Below are 15,467 nucleotides of genomic sequence, written 5' to 3'. Positions count from 1 at the left end.
TCTCCTTAACGTCATTTGAAACATAAATACAGTGATTTTTTTACTATCATACGATAGATGAAATCCAAACAAAAACGCTGTTGTTATCGGTTTAGGTTGCTCATAGTAAATTAGCTGTTTCTGGCTGTATGCATTTACATAACAAGTATAACATTACTAACAATACTTTTGGCATTTCTTTTACTTTTTTAAGCTTAACTAGAAGATGGGATAGATAAAGAAATGGAGGAAAAGGAGTTAGCCTAACTAAAAAATGGAATAAAGAGGAAAAGAAGTTAGCCTATTGTTATTTGGTCTCGTAAATTCAACTTGCATGATACGGGAGATACATGATAAAATAATTTTTTAAGGGTGAAAATTTGGGGGTCGCATGATTTGCGAGATTGTGTGTTTGTCATGGTAATCGTTTTATAGCAAGGAATTATATATTAAAGGAAAGGGAAACGCATCTTCTTTGAGAAGTTCTGCAGCAAGGAAGCATCCGCGCACGTGTTGGAGGCGCCTGTTCTTATGATTATTCTAGAATCGCCAGGTGGGATATGGAACTCAACAGGCACCGACGTGTCACCGCGTATTATGATGCAACCTTTCGTCGAGATCCTAAGAATTTCCGGTCGTCTCGGGAGTCTGTGATGTTCGCTGGTAGGCCCCGCCCCCAGATCGCCATATACGTATATACGACTGACAAAGTATGAGAGATCATCAGTGAGAGATAAGAGAAGAAGGAACAGACGAAGGATAAGAGAGGGAGAAGGCGCACGAGAGTTTGATCGGTTTCGAGTCAAGTCGTCCAGTTGGAGAGAGAATGACAGAGGTATTTCCGACGTTGAGCAAGCCTTCAGAGAAGAAACGTCTTACAAGTTGGTTTTGAGGAGTAACCTTCCCTTCGAGTATCAAGAATAGACATTGTTTTCTGCAGTACAGAGCCAAGAAGACGTCTAAATTTCTACAGCTCTCCTTGTGAAGCCATCGCTTCGAGCATTGATTTTTGGCACCTGCAAAACTGGCCAGCAAGTATTTCATTACCTCGCTGTTTCCCCAGTTCTCGCATTGTAAAATTTTAATTTTATGTAAATAGGAGAAACCATTCTGCATTTATCTTTGTTAGTAAGCTTGTAAATAAGCCTTTGTTCTGTTTGTGTTTCTTTCTATATTCGTATCCCCAGTTTCAACTGTTGGTGTTGAATTCTTTTTATTTATTATAATATCGAACCCGTAGCGGACCTCAAGGGTCCGTGACAGTGTTACACGAGTATATACGGTAATTTCCATTTCAGCGCTTGGCCTTTGGCCTAACTTCTATTCTATTTACATTGTGTTGCTTGATAGGTAATCGGCATCTTGGCCTAACTTCTATTCTATTTACATTGTGTTGCTTGATAGGTAATCGGCATCAAGTTACAAGCGCTGTTAACTTTATGCCTATTTTTGCCTTTAGCACCATCAGCAGTGCTGTACCTTGATGCAGCTTCAAGCTAATGTATTGTAACACGCAATTAACGGTAATGAAAAAGTGCCGTAAGATCAAATCTGCTGCAAGTTGCTAAAGTGCCATACAACCAAATCCACTGGAAGTTGCTCTTGCTGTAAGTCTGTGATGCACTGTACTTCTTATTGTCTTTCTCCTATTATATGTTTGCAAAATTAGTCTCCCAGTTACCAGAAAAGCTGTGAAAACATTGTAGCATTTTACCTCTTCTTGGAGAAGCATTTGTCCATTTCTTCTGCGTTCACTTGGAGGACGTCTTGGGCTCTTTCCCAAGATGATCTACCTCTGCTTAAACTGTTCCTTGATGTTCCTCTGGCGGTTCTATTGGTCAACCTATTTACTAGTTTCTACTGGCGCCCCAATGACACTAATAATGCACCATCTTTCTTTGTGTTATGGCATCTTACTTGTTCCACCAATCTAAAGACAGATCTGCAGGTTTGTTGGCTGTTTCACTGATCAATGTCTCACTGTTCTGTCACATCATTTAATCTGCTGGTGAATGATTTGGCCTGACACATCAAAGACTGACCCCCCTGTTGTCGCTTTTCTGTCTTTATTTAACCTGATAGCGATGACCTGACTGTCATCAACATCAATAAGAAGATAACTTTTAAATATGACTGCAACATGATGAGCCAAGTCAAACTTCTTGGAGGCTGCTACTCTTCCCAGTGTTTACAAGTGATGATCTCTTTGATGTGGAGACCTTTGCCTCTACCTCTTCACTGAATTCAGATATAAAATACAAATATGCTGAGAAATGCTACACAACAGCAAACTTGACCGTCTCAAGTTTCTACAGGCCTACATATCCTCTACCATATTCAATTTCTTCCTTGGATTCTACCCTAGTCCAACCCAGGAGCATAAAGCTGTACCTTTCTTCATATTCTCTTTTTTTCATTCTACTTTTCACCTTCTCCTAACAATTGTTTCATAGTGCAACAGCGAGATTTTCCTCCTGTTACACCTTTAAAAATTTTTTGCTCTGTTTCCATTTCAGCGCTGAATAACTTCATAGGTCCCACTGCTTGGCTTTTGGCCCAAATTCTACATTCTGTTCTATTCTTTCCAGGACCATTTAGTTCCTCATTGGACGAGTGGGTTATGTACTTGCCTACTAATTCGGTAGTCTTGAGTTTAATTCCCCGCTCTGCCAAGGTGGAATTGGAAGAATTTGTTTCTGGTGATTAGAAATTAAAATCTCGAAATGTGTTTTGGATCCCACAATAATCTGTAGGTCCCAATGCTATGCAACCAATTGGATCCTAGCTACGTAAAAATGTCTAATCCTTTGGGCCAGCCCTAGGAGAACTTTTAATCAAGTTCAGTGGTCTAGTTAAACTAATATGTACTTTGGACCATAAAGCTGTACCTCTGTCTTGAAAACATAATAGTTTCAAACTTATTTTCGTTCCACGCTGGACGAGTGGTTTTCGAGCTGGGCTGCCAATCCGGTGGTCCCAGGTTCGATTCCCGGCTCGGTCAACGCGGAATAAGAGAAATTTATTTCTGGTGATAGAAGTTCATTTCTCGATATAGTGTGGTTCGGATCCCACAATAAGCTGTAGGTCCCGTTGCTAGGTAACCAATTGGTTCCTAGCCACGTAAAAATATCTAATCCTTCGGGCCAGCCCTAGGAGAGCTGTTAATCAGCTCAGTGGTCTGGTAAAACTAAGATATACTTAACTTAACTTAACTTCAAACTTATTTTCATCAATGATCTCCTTAATTACATGTGAAAGAATCTCACACATTGGTGGAGTTGTGCAGAAAATTTAAACAAAAATTACATTAGTGAAGCAGAACCTGTCTGTAACAAAATGAGAAGGCAAATATGTGTGTACCATGGCACATTTCAATAACGTGCAGAAAAGAAAAAAAACACAGCAGCCTTATTACTGACTGCTCTTAATACCTATAGTACATATAGTTAAAAGGGTTAACCTTGATAAATTGTTAATGCTAAAAAAAAAAAAAAATTGCCCAGGTACTAAAATCTAATGATGTAGGCTGGATACTTTATCCAGCCTACATCATTAGATTTTAGTACCTTGGCAATTTTTTTTTTTTTAGCATTAACGATTTATCAAGGTTAACCCTTTTAACTATATGTACTATATATGATATTTTGAACAAATTTGTTACTGGGCATTTCTCTTACTTAGCAGAAGGGAAATTTTAGCAAAAAGCATTATGAAGCCAGCAGAATTACATTTCCAACCCCTAGCACTACAGAGGAGAATAAACTAAGTAACTAACTATAATCCTGATGGTATTAATAAAAACAGAAACAACTTGACTTTAAAATTAAGTGCTGAATCCTTCAAGGATGATTCATCACTCGTCTAACACCATGGACATGACTTGAAATCGTTTTGTATTGCTGCCTCCCCAAATATTTAATATGGATTACAATAAATTCCAAATTATTGAAAAATATTTTACAGTATGATAGTATTTATTAAAGCAGTTTGCATCAAAAATCTACAAAAGGTTAAGCGCTCTAAATACCATTTAGTGAAGACTGATGCCCAGTGAGAGGCAATCAACAGAAAACATTTTGAAGGGCTAAGTTTCCAATGGAATTTTAACAAAGACTTACATTCGCAATCATCATACTCTTTCAATCTACAAAACTCTTGCTTTCCACATAAAAATGACAGTATAGATTTAGTTGATTTAATGGAGGTTGCAGAGTTTTAGAAGGTAAAAATCTCCACAATAACAAAACTGCATCTACTTCATACCTGAATGGTAGCAACATATCCAGCTACATTGTGGAACACGCGCACATGTCTGTCTCCAAGTGTCAAAATCATCTTGTTGCTTGGGTCAAACATGATGTTTAAAATATCACCTGGAATAAAATTACAACTAGAATTATTCAAACTGCTCTTATTTATACATTCGCATTGGTACACAACAAACTAGTAAATGTCGGACAGAACAATGAACAGGAAGCTAAAAACACAACCGATTTTTTTTTTATTTAAGCAGTCAAGCCAAGGACTGTGAAAAGAGGGTGCTGGAGTAGTTCGACAATATGATCAAAGAAATCCAAAAAAAAACTTTTAGTAATATACGTACAGTGCACCGCATGAACTGCATTTCCCCTCGATATGGGACCACCTTGACGTGGTGAGGGGTCTCTTGAACCCCAGGAATTAGTTCCTGGGTTTGATTCCAATAGTCTCATATTTTTTTATATATATATATTTTTTTTTGTATGTTTTAATTTGAAGTAATGTTGTGGAATTTTCAACCTTCAGTAAAATTTATTGGACCTGACGAATGGGAAAAGATATCATAGCTGGATTTGGTTTATATCTGAAGCTAAATAGTGGGAGCTGTGGTAGGATCATCAACTACCCAATAATGTTCGGACCTGGGAGATATCAGATTGATAACTCAAGGGCGGAACTATTCTTCAGGGCTGGACCACGGATTCCAGGGGGGTCTAGTCCTGGGGATAGGACTCTCGGCATTCTTTCCGGTTTGCCCATAACATGGTTAGGGTGGGGATGATTGTATTCTTGTAATATTCTCAGTCCTAGCAAGCTGGTTTGGCTTACACTTGCGCCACTCTAACCATGTTGTGCCATCCCCAGTGGGGTAGGGTAGGGATGCGGACATTTGGGAGTCGGCTCTCACTTGTGCCATTGGTGGAAGAATAAACTTTATGAAAGGCTGATGATATTTTTTTAATATTTTCAGGTTTAATTTTTCTAATTTTTTTTTAATATAAAGCTTTTGTGACTAGTAACCACAAGGATTCTAGTACCCCTGGTCCCTTTGATGATGATTTGGCACCAATGACGACCCGTGACATGAACTTGACCGTGGATATGGAATGCTCCAGTGGTGGTACTACCTCTCAGGGTAGTCATCACAAATTGAAAAGAAACCATTGTGGGAACACACTGGATAGTTTGAGGGTGTTGCATGTAAAGCACATTCCCTTGGAATGTGACTATGAGATGCTCTCGTTTTGGTAGTTATGGCAAAATAGAAGAATTGAGGATGAACTACGATGAAAGTGAGAAAAAATGGGAGGCATGGCTGACTTTTGAAAAACATGAAGCTGCACTCAAAGCCAGCATCAGTATCAATAACATAACGATTTGTAAAAAGATTGTCAAGGGAGCACTGACCGACAGGGCCCCTAAAAATATGGATATTTACAGACCATCACAATGGGTACAAGTGGCTCAGCCAAATTTGAATGACGATGACACTTTTGAAAGAACACCAAAACCTCCAATGTGGTTGGTAGTAACTGCTAGGGAGGAAAATTATAATTACTACAAATTTGGCAGATACATCCAAAAAAAGGTTGGCTGTATTGACATGGGGAACATCTCAAGGTTTGGCAAAGGCAGTGTCCTAATTCATGCTAAATCAAAGACACAGTCATACATGCTGACAATGAAGAAATTCGAGAAAGATGATATGATAAAAGAAATTAGACCACACATGAATTTTAGTTATGGTAAAGGAGTGGTATTTGATAGAGACATTTGTGAACTGACAGAAAGAGAAATATTAGAAATCAGTCCAACTTCTGTATGGAAGGTAAAAAAGGTTCCAAAGGCAAATATGGTCATTTTAACATTTGAGGACTCTGATGTTCCATCTTACATCACTTTTGGAAACGAAAGGGTCAAAGCCAAACCATTTTTATCCAAACCTCTGCAATGCTGCAACTGTTTTCAATATGGCCATCCATCCAGATTCTGTAAAAACGATTAAATTTGTAATAATTGCTTGGCTCCTGAACATGGTCCTTGTTCGAAACATCCAAAATGTATTATCTGTGAAGAGAATCATACCCCATTCAATAAAAAGTGCAGCCAATATAAACATGAAGAGGCAGCTATATGTAAAGCTAATGCTGAACATATAAGTATTAGTTACGCCAGGAAGTTAATTGGTCAGACAAAGACCTATGCTATGGCTCTAACTTCTGTAGCTCCCATGAAAACTAAAGCACCTCTACCTGCAGTAAAACCTAGAACTATTGAAACCCAGTCATCTGATCTAGGCGACAGGCCGGCTAGGGTTGAAGCACCCCTATCCAAGAAAGATGTGCCTGCTGTTATAGACTCCTCTCCAGTTGATGAAATCCTCCCTGTGTCTATTCCATCTCTTCAGCAAGAAAGCAACCCATGGAGTGTAATGGAACAAGAACAAACTAGAAGGCCAAAGAGAGAGAGAACTCCTTCATCCTCTCCTCCACCTGCTCAAAGGGTGGAGATATCCAAACCCCATAAAAAATGTAACAAAAATGAAGATGCTCCTGCCCCTGAAACAACCAAGGAATCAAGTTCCTTGGGTAAAAAGAAAATAGTAGTGGAAGTCCACTCTCCTCCATATCAAAAAGCTAATAAAAAATATAATCATAAGCCACATATCTCAAGACAATCTAAAGAAACTCTTATAAAGTCCCATAAATTCAATCTGGACATTTTACAATGGACATTTTACAATGGAACTGTAAAGGACTAAGGACTCGTTCAGAAATATTAAAGGTATTACTGAGTGAGCATAACCCAGGGGTTGTATGTCTTCAAGAAACTAAATTGGGGGATTCAGTGTACAATCCAGGTGTAAACTATGAAATCTACAAAATGAACCCCACTGATGGGGATCGCGTCCATGGAGGTGTTGCAATAATTATTACTAAAGCATTGCAACATTTTATGGTTCCCCTGAACACCCAGCTTCAAGCAATTGCTATCCGGGCTACTTTTGACCGTGAAATCACAATCTGCTCTCTTTACCTTCCCCCAAGATGTAGGTTCACTCTTGGGGACATTCAAGGATTAATCAATCATCTTCCTCCTCCTTTTTTACTACTTGGTGATTTTAATTCTCACAATCCACTTTGGGGTGGAGATTTTTTAGATACAGAGGGTAGGATCATTGATGACATTGTTAACCCTCTTACGCCGATTGGACGTATTAAACGTCGAGTCAAAATGTCTCCCGTATGCCGATTGGACGTATCATACGTCGGCTCAAAAAAGTTTTTTTTAAAATTCGCGGAAAAATACTTATAGGCCTACCAGCCGAAAACTTTTGAATCATGCGCCTTGGGGGATGCTGGGAGTTCATGGATCAAGGCGTTGTTTTGTTTACAATCGTTACGCAGGCGCGCAAGCGCGAATTTCTTTCTTATCGCACTAAAAAGTATCAGTGACACATCTCGGAAATTATTTCGTCACTTTGACATAATTTTTGCACCATTTTAAATTATCCTTTACATGAAGTATTATATATGAAAATGTGCGCAATGTCATGTAAAATACAACAAAAAAATACTCATGATTGTAGCTTTTATCAATTTTGAAATATTTTCATATAAATAACAAGTGCAAAAATTTCAACCTTTGGTCAACTTTGACTCTACCGAAATGGTCGAGAAACGCAATTGTAAGCTAAAATTCTTGTATTATAGTAATATTCAATCATTTGCCTTCATTTTGCAACAAATTGGACGTCTCTAGCACAATATTGCGATTTATGGTGAATTTATGAAAAAACTTTTTTCTTACGTTCGTGCGATAACTCTTCCGATAAATTTTTTCGTGCGATTGTCCTAATGTTTGCACCCTTTTAAATTTGCCGTTACATAAAGTTTTATATATGGAAATGTGCGCAATTTCATGCACAATACAACAAAAAACAACCCATGGTTGTAGCTTTTATCAGTTTCGAAATATTTTCATATAAATAACATTAAGTGCAAAAATTTCAACTTTCGGTCAACTTTGACTCTACCGAAATGGTCGAAAAACGCAATTGTAAGCTAAAGCTCTTATATTCTAGTAATATTCAATCATTTACCTTCATTTTGCAATGACTTGGAAGTCTCTAGCACAATATTTCGATTTATGGTGAATTTATGAAAAAAAAAAACATTTTCCTTACGTTCGCGCGGTAACTCTTCCAAAAAAATCAGAATTTTTTTGTGTGATTGTCGAAATGTTTGCACCATTTAAAATTAGCTGTTACATAAAGTTTTATATATGAAAATGTGCGCAATTTCATGTAGAATACAACTAAAAATGATTGAAGGTTGTAGCTTTTCTCTTTTTTCGAAATATTTGCATATAAATCACGATAAAAAGAAAAAAAACCACGTTCGGTCAAATTTGACTCTACAGAAATAGTTGAAAAACGCAATTGTAAGCTAAAACTCTTACGGCCTAGTAATATTCCGTCATTTTTCTTAATTTTGAAACAAATTTGAAGTCTCTAAAACAATATTGTGATTTATGGTGAATTTTTGAAAAATATATTTACCTTCACTCCGCGCGCCGATTCGCGGCCGCAAGTCTCCGAAATACGTACATTGCATTATTCTAATATTTGCTCCTTTTCATATTAGCCTTTTTATAGAGTTTCATATATCAAAATGTGTGCAAATTCATGAAGAATACAATAAAAAATAATTGAAGGTTGTAGGTTTTTCCATCTTCAAAATATGTGCATATAAAAAATATATATATAAAAATTTCGACATTCGGTCAAATTTAACTCGTCCGAAATGGTCGAAATCTGCAATTCTAATCTAAAACTCTTACAGTATCGTAATATTCAATCATTTGTCTTAATTTTTAAACAAATTGTAAGTCTCTAGAACAATATTTAGAATTACTTTGAATTTTTGAAAATAACATTTTTTTACGTCCGCACGTTACGAATTCCTACATCATTTTGTGATAATATTTTTCCGGTGTTGCTTTTATTGTTTTACTATGTATTATATATCAAAATGATTGAAATTTAGTGTACAATACAACGAAAAAAAAGTAACTCGTTAGCTTTGACCGTTTTTTTGCACAGCATGATTTGAATACAATTATCTATGAATTTTTTTTTTTTTGCTACCATATATCGCATTATTTACATATGATAATGATATTATTTTTCATTTCTGATGATTGCATACTAAACTTCAGGCAATGACAAAAAAATGAGCCAAAAATGAACTCTTAATCTTCAAAACTAAGCGCGCTGTGATTTTTTGAAAAAATTATTTTTTCCGCTTCCGCGCTCACTCCAAACCGGCGCCAGCATACAGGAGAGGTTTTGATTTTTAGGGCTTCGGCGTAAGAGGGTTAATAATAATGATCTTACACTTTTTAATGATGGTACTATGACATACCATAATCTCTACACAGGTGGTTCATCTGCTATAGACTTAAGTATTTGCTCTTCTTCTCTCTATCTTGATTTTAATTGGTCTGTAGATGAGTTTCTACATGACAGTGATCACTTTCCCATTCATCTTAAGTTTGTGAGAAATGCCCCCTCGATTTGTCCTATCAAATGGAAGGAAAAGGAAGCAGATTGGGTAAAATTTCAAGAAGGCATTAACCTATCCCAGGAATTTGAATCCTTCAAATGCCATATAAAGGCTTATGAGTACTTTACCTCAGAAATATTGAATAGTGCTGAAAATTCAATACCTAAAAACAAAGGGAAACCACACAGACCTGCTGTCCCTTGGTGGGATAAAACCTGTGGTAATTTGAGGAAAATTACCAGGAAATGTTACAGGCATTATAAATCCAGTCAGTCTGCAACAGCAAAATCTATTTACCAACGAGCTATGGCAAAACAGCGAAAATATTTTAAAAAAGCAAAAAGAGAATCCTGGCTTTTTTATATAAATGGCATAAATTCCAAGACCCCAACCAGATTGATCTGGAAAAAGATTAGAAAGCTAAGTGGCAAGTATGTTCCAACACCAACACCCTGTTTGAAAATCATTGGAGACCTTGTTACCAAGCCTAATGAAGTTGCTGAAAAACTGGGTGAGCATTTCTCCGAAGTATCGAGTGAACTATTCAACTCGGTTCCAGAATATTAGGAATTCAGCCATTTCCCTTAATTTAAACTCTGGAAATAGTGAATCTTATAATTCCAAGTTAACTTTGAGGGAATTAAGGGATGCTCTGTCATCATCTGAATCAGCATCCCCTGGGAATGATAACATTCTTTATAGCATGCTGAAAAATCTCCCAGAATCGGCTAAATCTTATCTCCTTAAAATCTTTAACAAAATATGGGAAACTGGTATTCTCCCCCCTTCTTGGAAGATTGCAATCATTGTTCCCATAAAGAAACCATTGAAAGATCCTCATCTTCCTACAAGCTATCGGCCAATATCTCTTACAAGTTGTGTATGCAAATTGTTTGAGAAAATGGTGAATTCTAGATTGATGTGGCATCTAGAAAAAAATGGTTTATTATCATCTGTCTAATTTGGATTCAGGAGAAATCGTTCCACTCTGGACCCACTAATAAGATTATCAACCCAAATTCAGCAAGGTTTCTCAAAACGCTGTCAGACTATAGGAGTCTTCTTCGACCTTGAAAAAGCTTATGACACTACTTGGCGTTTTGGTATAATTAAGCAGCTTCATGACATGGGAATACGAGGTAATATGTTAAATTTCATCAGGTCATTTCTAAGTGATAGACTCATTAAAGTAAGAATTGGAAACACCTTGTCTAATGCTTTTGAGCTAGAGGAGGGTGACCCACAAGGCAGTGTGTCAAGTATCACTTTATTTGCTGTGGCTATAAATAGCATTGTTGAATGTGTGTCTCCTCCAGTAAAGACATCTTTGTTTGTGGATGACCTTGCTATTTATGTCACTAGTTATGATGCTATTGCAGCTTGTAATTTTCTGCAAAAGTCAGTTGATGCAATCAGCAATTGGGCTGATGACAATGGCTTTCGATTCTCCCCTAATAAAATTGTGGCAGTTCGTTTTACTAGGTGTACCCGAAAGGAAACCATCCCAAATATTAGGTTGAGAGACACACTAATACCATATGAGGAGGAAGTGAAGTTTTTAGGAATGATTTTTGATAAGAAACTAACATGGGGTAGTCATATTGACTTTGAAAATTAAGGTGAAGAAGTCCCTTAACATTTTAAAAGTAGTTTCAGGTTTTCATTGGGGTGCTGATAAGAGGTCACTTTTACGGTTATATGACTCTTTATGTAAATCAAAGCTTGAGTATGGTTGCCAAGTCTACTCTTCAGCAAGTGCAAGCAAGCTTAAGGAGTTGGATGTAGTTCATCATGCTGGTCTGAGAATATGTTCTGGAGCATTCAAAACATCTCCAGTTGAAAGCTTATATACCGACACAGAAGAGCTCCCTCTAGACTTACGTCGAGAGGAACTGGGACTGCGGTATATGTTCAAACTAAGAGGTTCCCCAGAAAACCCGGCAGCATTTATCCTTAACCAAAACAATTCACAGCAGTTTGCAAATGCTAGAGCATCCAAGCCTTTTCATGTGAGAATTAATGCTGCAGCTGACAGTGTGCCTATTAAAGACCAAAAAATTAAGGCAATACATTGCTCTAAGCTGCCTCCTTGGTTGACCCCAGAACCATCGGTCTGTAAAAAAACTGTGGTTAAAAAATCTGTTAATGTCCAAGAAGTGAAGTCTTGTTTTCTTGATCATGACTGAAAGCATTCAGGTTCTGTTAAACTTTTTACTGATGGATCAAAGACATCAAGTGGTGTTGGTTGTGCTGTTGTTCATAGTAATAACTCGTATGTGGGCAGACTTTCAAATAATGCATCCATTTTTACAGCTGAATTAACTGCATTAGCCAAATCTCTTGAGATTGCTTCTACTCTACAGGGTAATAATTTCACCATTTACTCAGATTCTTATAGTGCACTCATGGCCATTCAGCAGTATAACCCTAAACATCCAATTGTTCAACGTATTCAAGAATGGTTATATAGGCTTGCTTCCAAATTCAAATCTGTCCAGTTTTGCTGGGTTCCTTCCCATGTGGGTATTGCAGGTAACGAACTTGCTGACCATGAAGCAAGAGAAGTCATTAATAAAGAAGACATTCTCTTCCACCATATTCCTTCCACTGACATGAAATGGACTATTCGTTCATATGTTAAAAATAAATGGCAAGCACGTTGGTAGTCTCCCCATCTGACCAACAATAAAAAGTACAAGAAGATCCAACAAAGTATTGAACATTGGCCCTCTGGTTTCCAACAAAATCGTAGGGTAGAAACTGTATTATGTCGTCTAAGAATTGGCCATACTCGATTGACCCACCGATTCCCGTTGGAGGGGGTACCTGCACCAGTCTGTATGCAGTGTGACTCTCCTCTTACTGTGGAACACATTATATGCCATTGCCATAGGTATTCTGCGGCACGACAGAGACATCGGTTAGTGGGCAGGAATATAGTAGAACTGCTTGGTCCGGATGTAGCTGTTAATAGAATTGTTGGATTCCTTAGAGACATTAACCTTTTTAATGAAATTTAATATTGACCGCCCGGTACGTTGCAAAGTGTAGTGTATACACTAAAGTTGTTTATATAAGCATACTTATATGAATATGAGTATGTGTATGGTATATGTATGTATAAGTTTTTTACTCTTGTTTGCACTCACGAAATGCGAAGATATAATTTTTATGACGGATATCCGTTTTATCATAATTTTAAAATCGCCTGTATTTATTTAGTTCATAAAATCATCAACATAAATATTCATGTCAAACCAGTTTCATTATAGCACTGAATAATCCCTATGGATTCCAGTGCTTGGCTTCAAGCCTAAATTTCATATTCCATTCCATTCCATGTCCTGCAGTGAAGGCACCACCCACACAAGGTGAAACTCCATAGGGGTGTAGTGCCATCAGTGTACCTCATGTGGTGCAATGTAGGCAGTAAGTAAAGATCCTTGCGCCAATTCTTTGGCCCCTGGATGCAACCTTTCATTCCTTTTATTGTACCTCCCTTCATATTTTTCTTCCATCTGACTTTCCACCCTCTCTAAAAAAAGAAAAAAAGGATTCCTAATGCAACTGAGGTTTTCTTCCTGTTACACCTTGAAGAAATACTACATTACCTGTGTATATGCTAGGTATGAAACTGAGTTTCTCTCCCGTCACGGCAGAATAAAATGTCAAATTGTTGCCACATGCAATTGCAATGGTTCGACCATCGGGCGAGAGGCGGATGATTCCTGGCTGCGTTTTTGTGTCATAGTCGCCAGTCAGCAGTAAATATGGTTGCTGGCCTTTCTCAAATTCAACTGTTGGAATAATGAAAAATGTGCACTATTTTATGTGGAAAAAAAGATTGAATTATACAGACATGGATAAAAAGTTCTATAATTCAACTGTTGAATTAATTAAGAATTATTATTCTTATGAAAAATATTGAATAACAATAATTAACTAGACATATACAGTCCATTACATATGTAAGAGTACCCCAGAAATGAAATGTATCATCTTTTATTATAGGCCTAAACAGCATAGGTTTCCTGTGTTCTTGAACTAATATGACATTAAAATTAAATGAAAAAAAAAGGCTATTCAGATAAGACTCCAAGAATACATTATAATTTAAGAATCCAAGAATACATTATAATTAACACTTTCAACACATCATCATAAGTACTATGTATATTAAACCAATTAGATTAAAATTTTTAGTAAAAATGTTTCTCCATCTTTTTCTATTACATTTACAGCTATTAAATATTATATTTACTAATTTTGTCCTTTCATAATGCTAAATTATACATCTTACTTTACATTTGACACATACTTTTCAGATGGAAATCTACTGTGTTAAATCATATACAAACTGTTATGTTAAAATGCTCATACACTTGAATGCACAACTCATTTACTGTAGTGCTTATGTAGAGGGGGTAAAACTGTTCATATGTGGGCCTTAATTTGTTATTTTAAAATGCCTTACCAAACATTTAATACCTTATCCATAGCTACAAAAGGCATAAAAAGAGTACTATTGTGGAAAAACTCTCTATCACGAGAGTATATATAATGTTCTGAAGGGTCCACAATAATACAAAGTGTAAAAAGTCTGTGTATAATTTTGAAGACTTTACAGAAAGCTTTCGAACCCTTCCCTGGGTTCATCTTCAGTCCAAATGAAGAATACGTTACGACAAGTACAGAGGTAAATTTAAAAAACAAGAGACGTTGAAGATCGTTGATAACGGTCGTTAGCTCGTTAACTTGTCGTAACGTATTCTTCATTTGGACTGAAGATGAACCCAGGGAAGGGTTCGAAAGCTTTCTGTAAAGTCTTCAAAATTATACACAGACTTTTTACACTTTGTATTATTGTGGACCCTTCATCATAACAAAAAAAAAAGTACTATTCATCAAAACTTTTCTGGGCTCAGCTCGTGTCGCTGCGCGAAATATCCTTTAATCTATTATTTCTAGGGTAAATGTACTAACACATACCAGAGAATAAATAAAATAAAGAAAAAGGTCAGTATAACTGACTCGCTCACCCTCCAAGAGGGTGTCGGTATGAACACTAGGCGAGTGAGACCACTACCACGAGCCAAAAACCAATAGAAATCTCCCACAACAAAAACCCTCCATGAGGAGAGCCGACCCACAGAGTGAGCAGCTCGTACTACTACTACTCCATCCCATGCTGCCGACTGCTGCGCCTCTGGTGGCCATCCTTTTCAGTTAGCGCACACGAGTCACACGTGATATTTTTCTCTCTGTGTTTTTTGTGCCCTTTCGTTGGATTTATCTATGATGGAGCGTGCAGCTATTGCAGCAGCTAAGTTAAGTACTCAGTATTTATGGTTAGTTGGTTTTTTCCGGCCCTCAGTCAGTATTTGCCGTTTTTTTAGGTATAAATACGAACTCGGGGTCGGAAGCATGGCAGCATGGTTCTGCCGCGTGGTGGGTTCGTTCTCGGTCTCCCATACCTAGAACATCCCCTTATCTATATACGCTCTATATTTATTATCCATTTTACTTAGGGTACTGTCTACTCAGGTTTGTCATGCATGCATGTCTTTTACCTTATGTAGGCTTCTTCTTTCCAGACCCTAGTCCCGGCTCTTAGTATCGGCCTCTGACTAGCTTTGAGTGGTAGACTTTCCTTCGGGTTAG

General features: G+C 37.2%; 1 protein-coding gene across 1 annotated transcript in view; it reads right to left on the bottom strand.

Moving 5' to 3' along the window:
- LOC135209089 (transducin beta-like protein 2) overlaps positions 1-15,467 on the bottom strand; it is a 76,419-nt gene that overhangs the window by 2,862 nt on the left and 58,090 nt on the right. Inside the window, exons 6-7 of the mRNA XM_064241682.1 lie at positions 13,418-13,603; positions 4,243-4,352 (exon numbers count right to left, since the gene is read on the bottom strand). Coding sequence (XP_064097752.1) covers positions 4,243-4,352; positions 13,418-13,603 — 296 coding nt within the window. The remainder of the gene's footprint in view (positions 1-4,242; positions 4,353-13,417; positions 13,604-15,467) is intronic.

Source organism: Macrobrachium nipponense, chromosome 37, assembly GCF_015104395.2.
Source record: "Macrobrachium nipponense isolate FS-2020 chromosome 37, ASM1510439v2, whole genome shotgun sequence".
NCBI lineage: Eukaryota > Metazoa > Arthropoda > Malacostraca > Decapoda > Palaemonidae > Macrobrachium > Macrobrachium nipponense.
The sequence above is the reverse complement of the archived record's forward strand: the minus strand, read 5'-3'. Positions and strand labels throughout refer to the sequence as shown.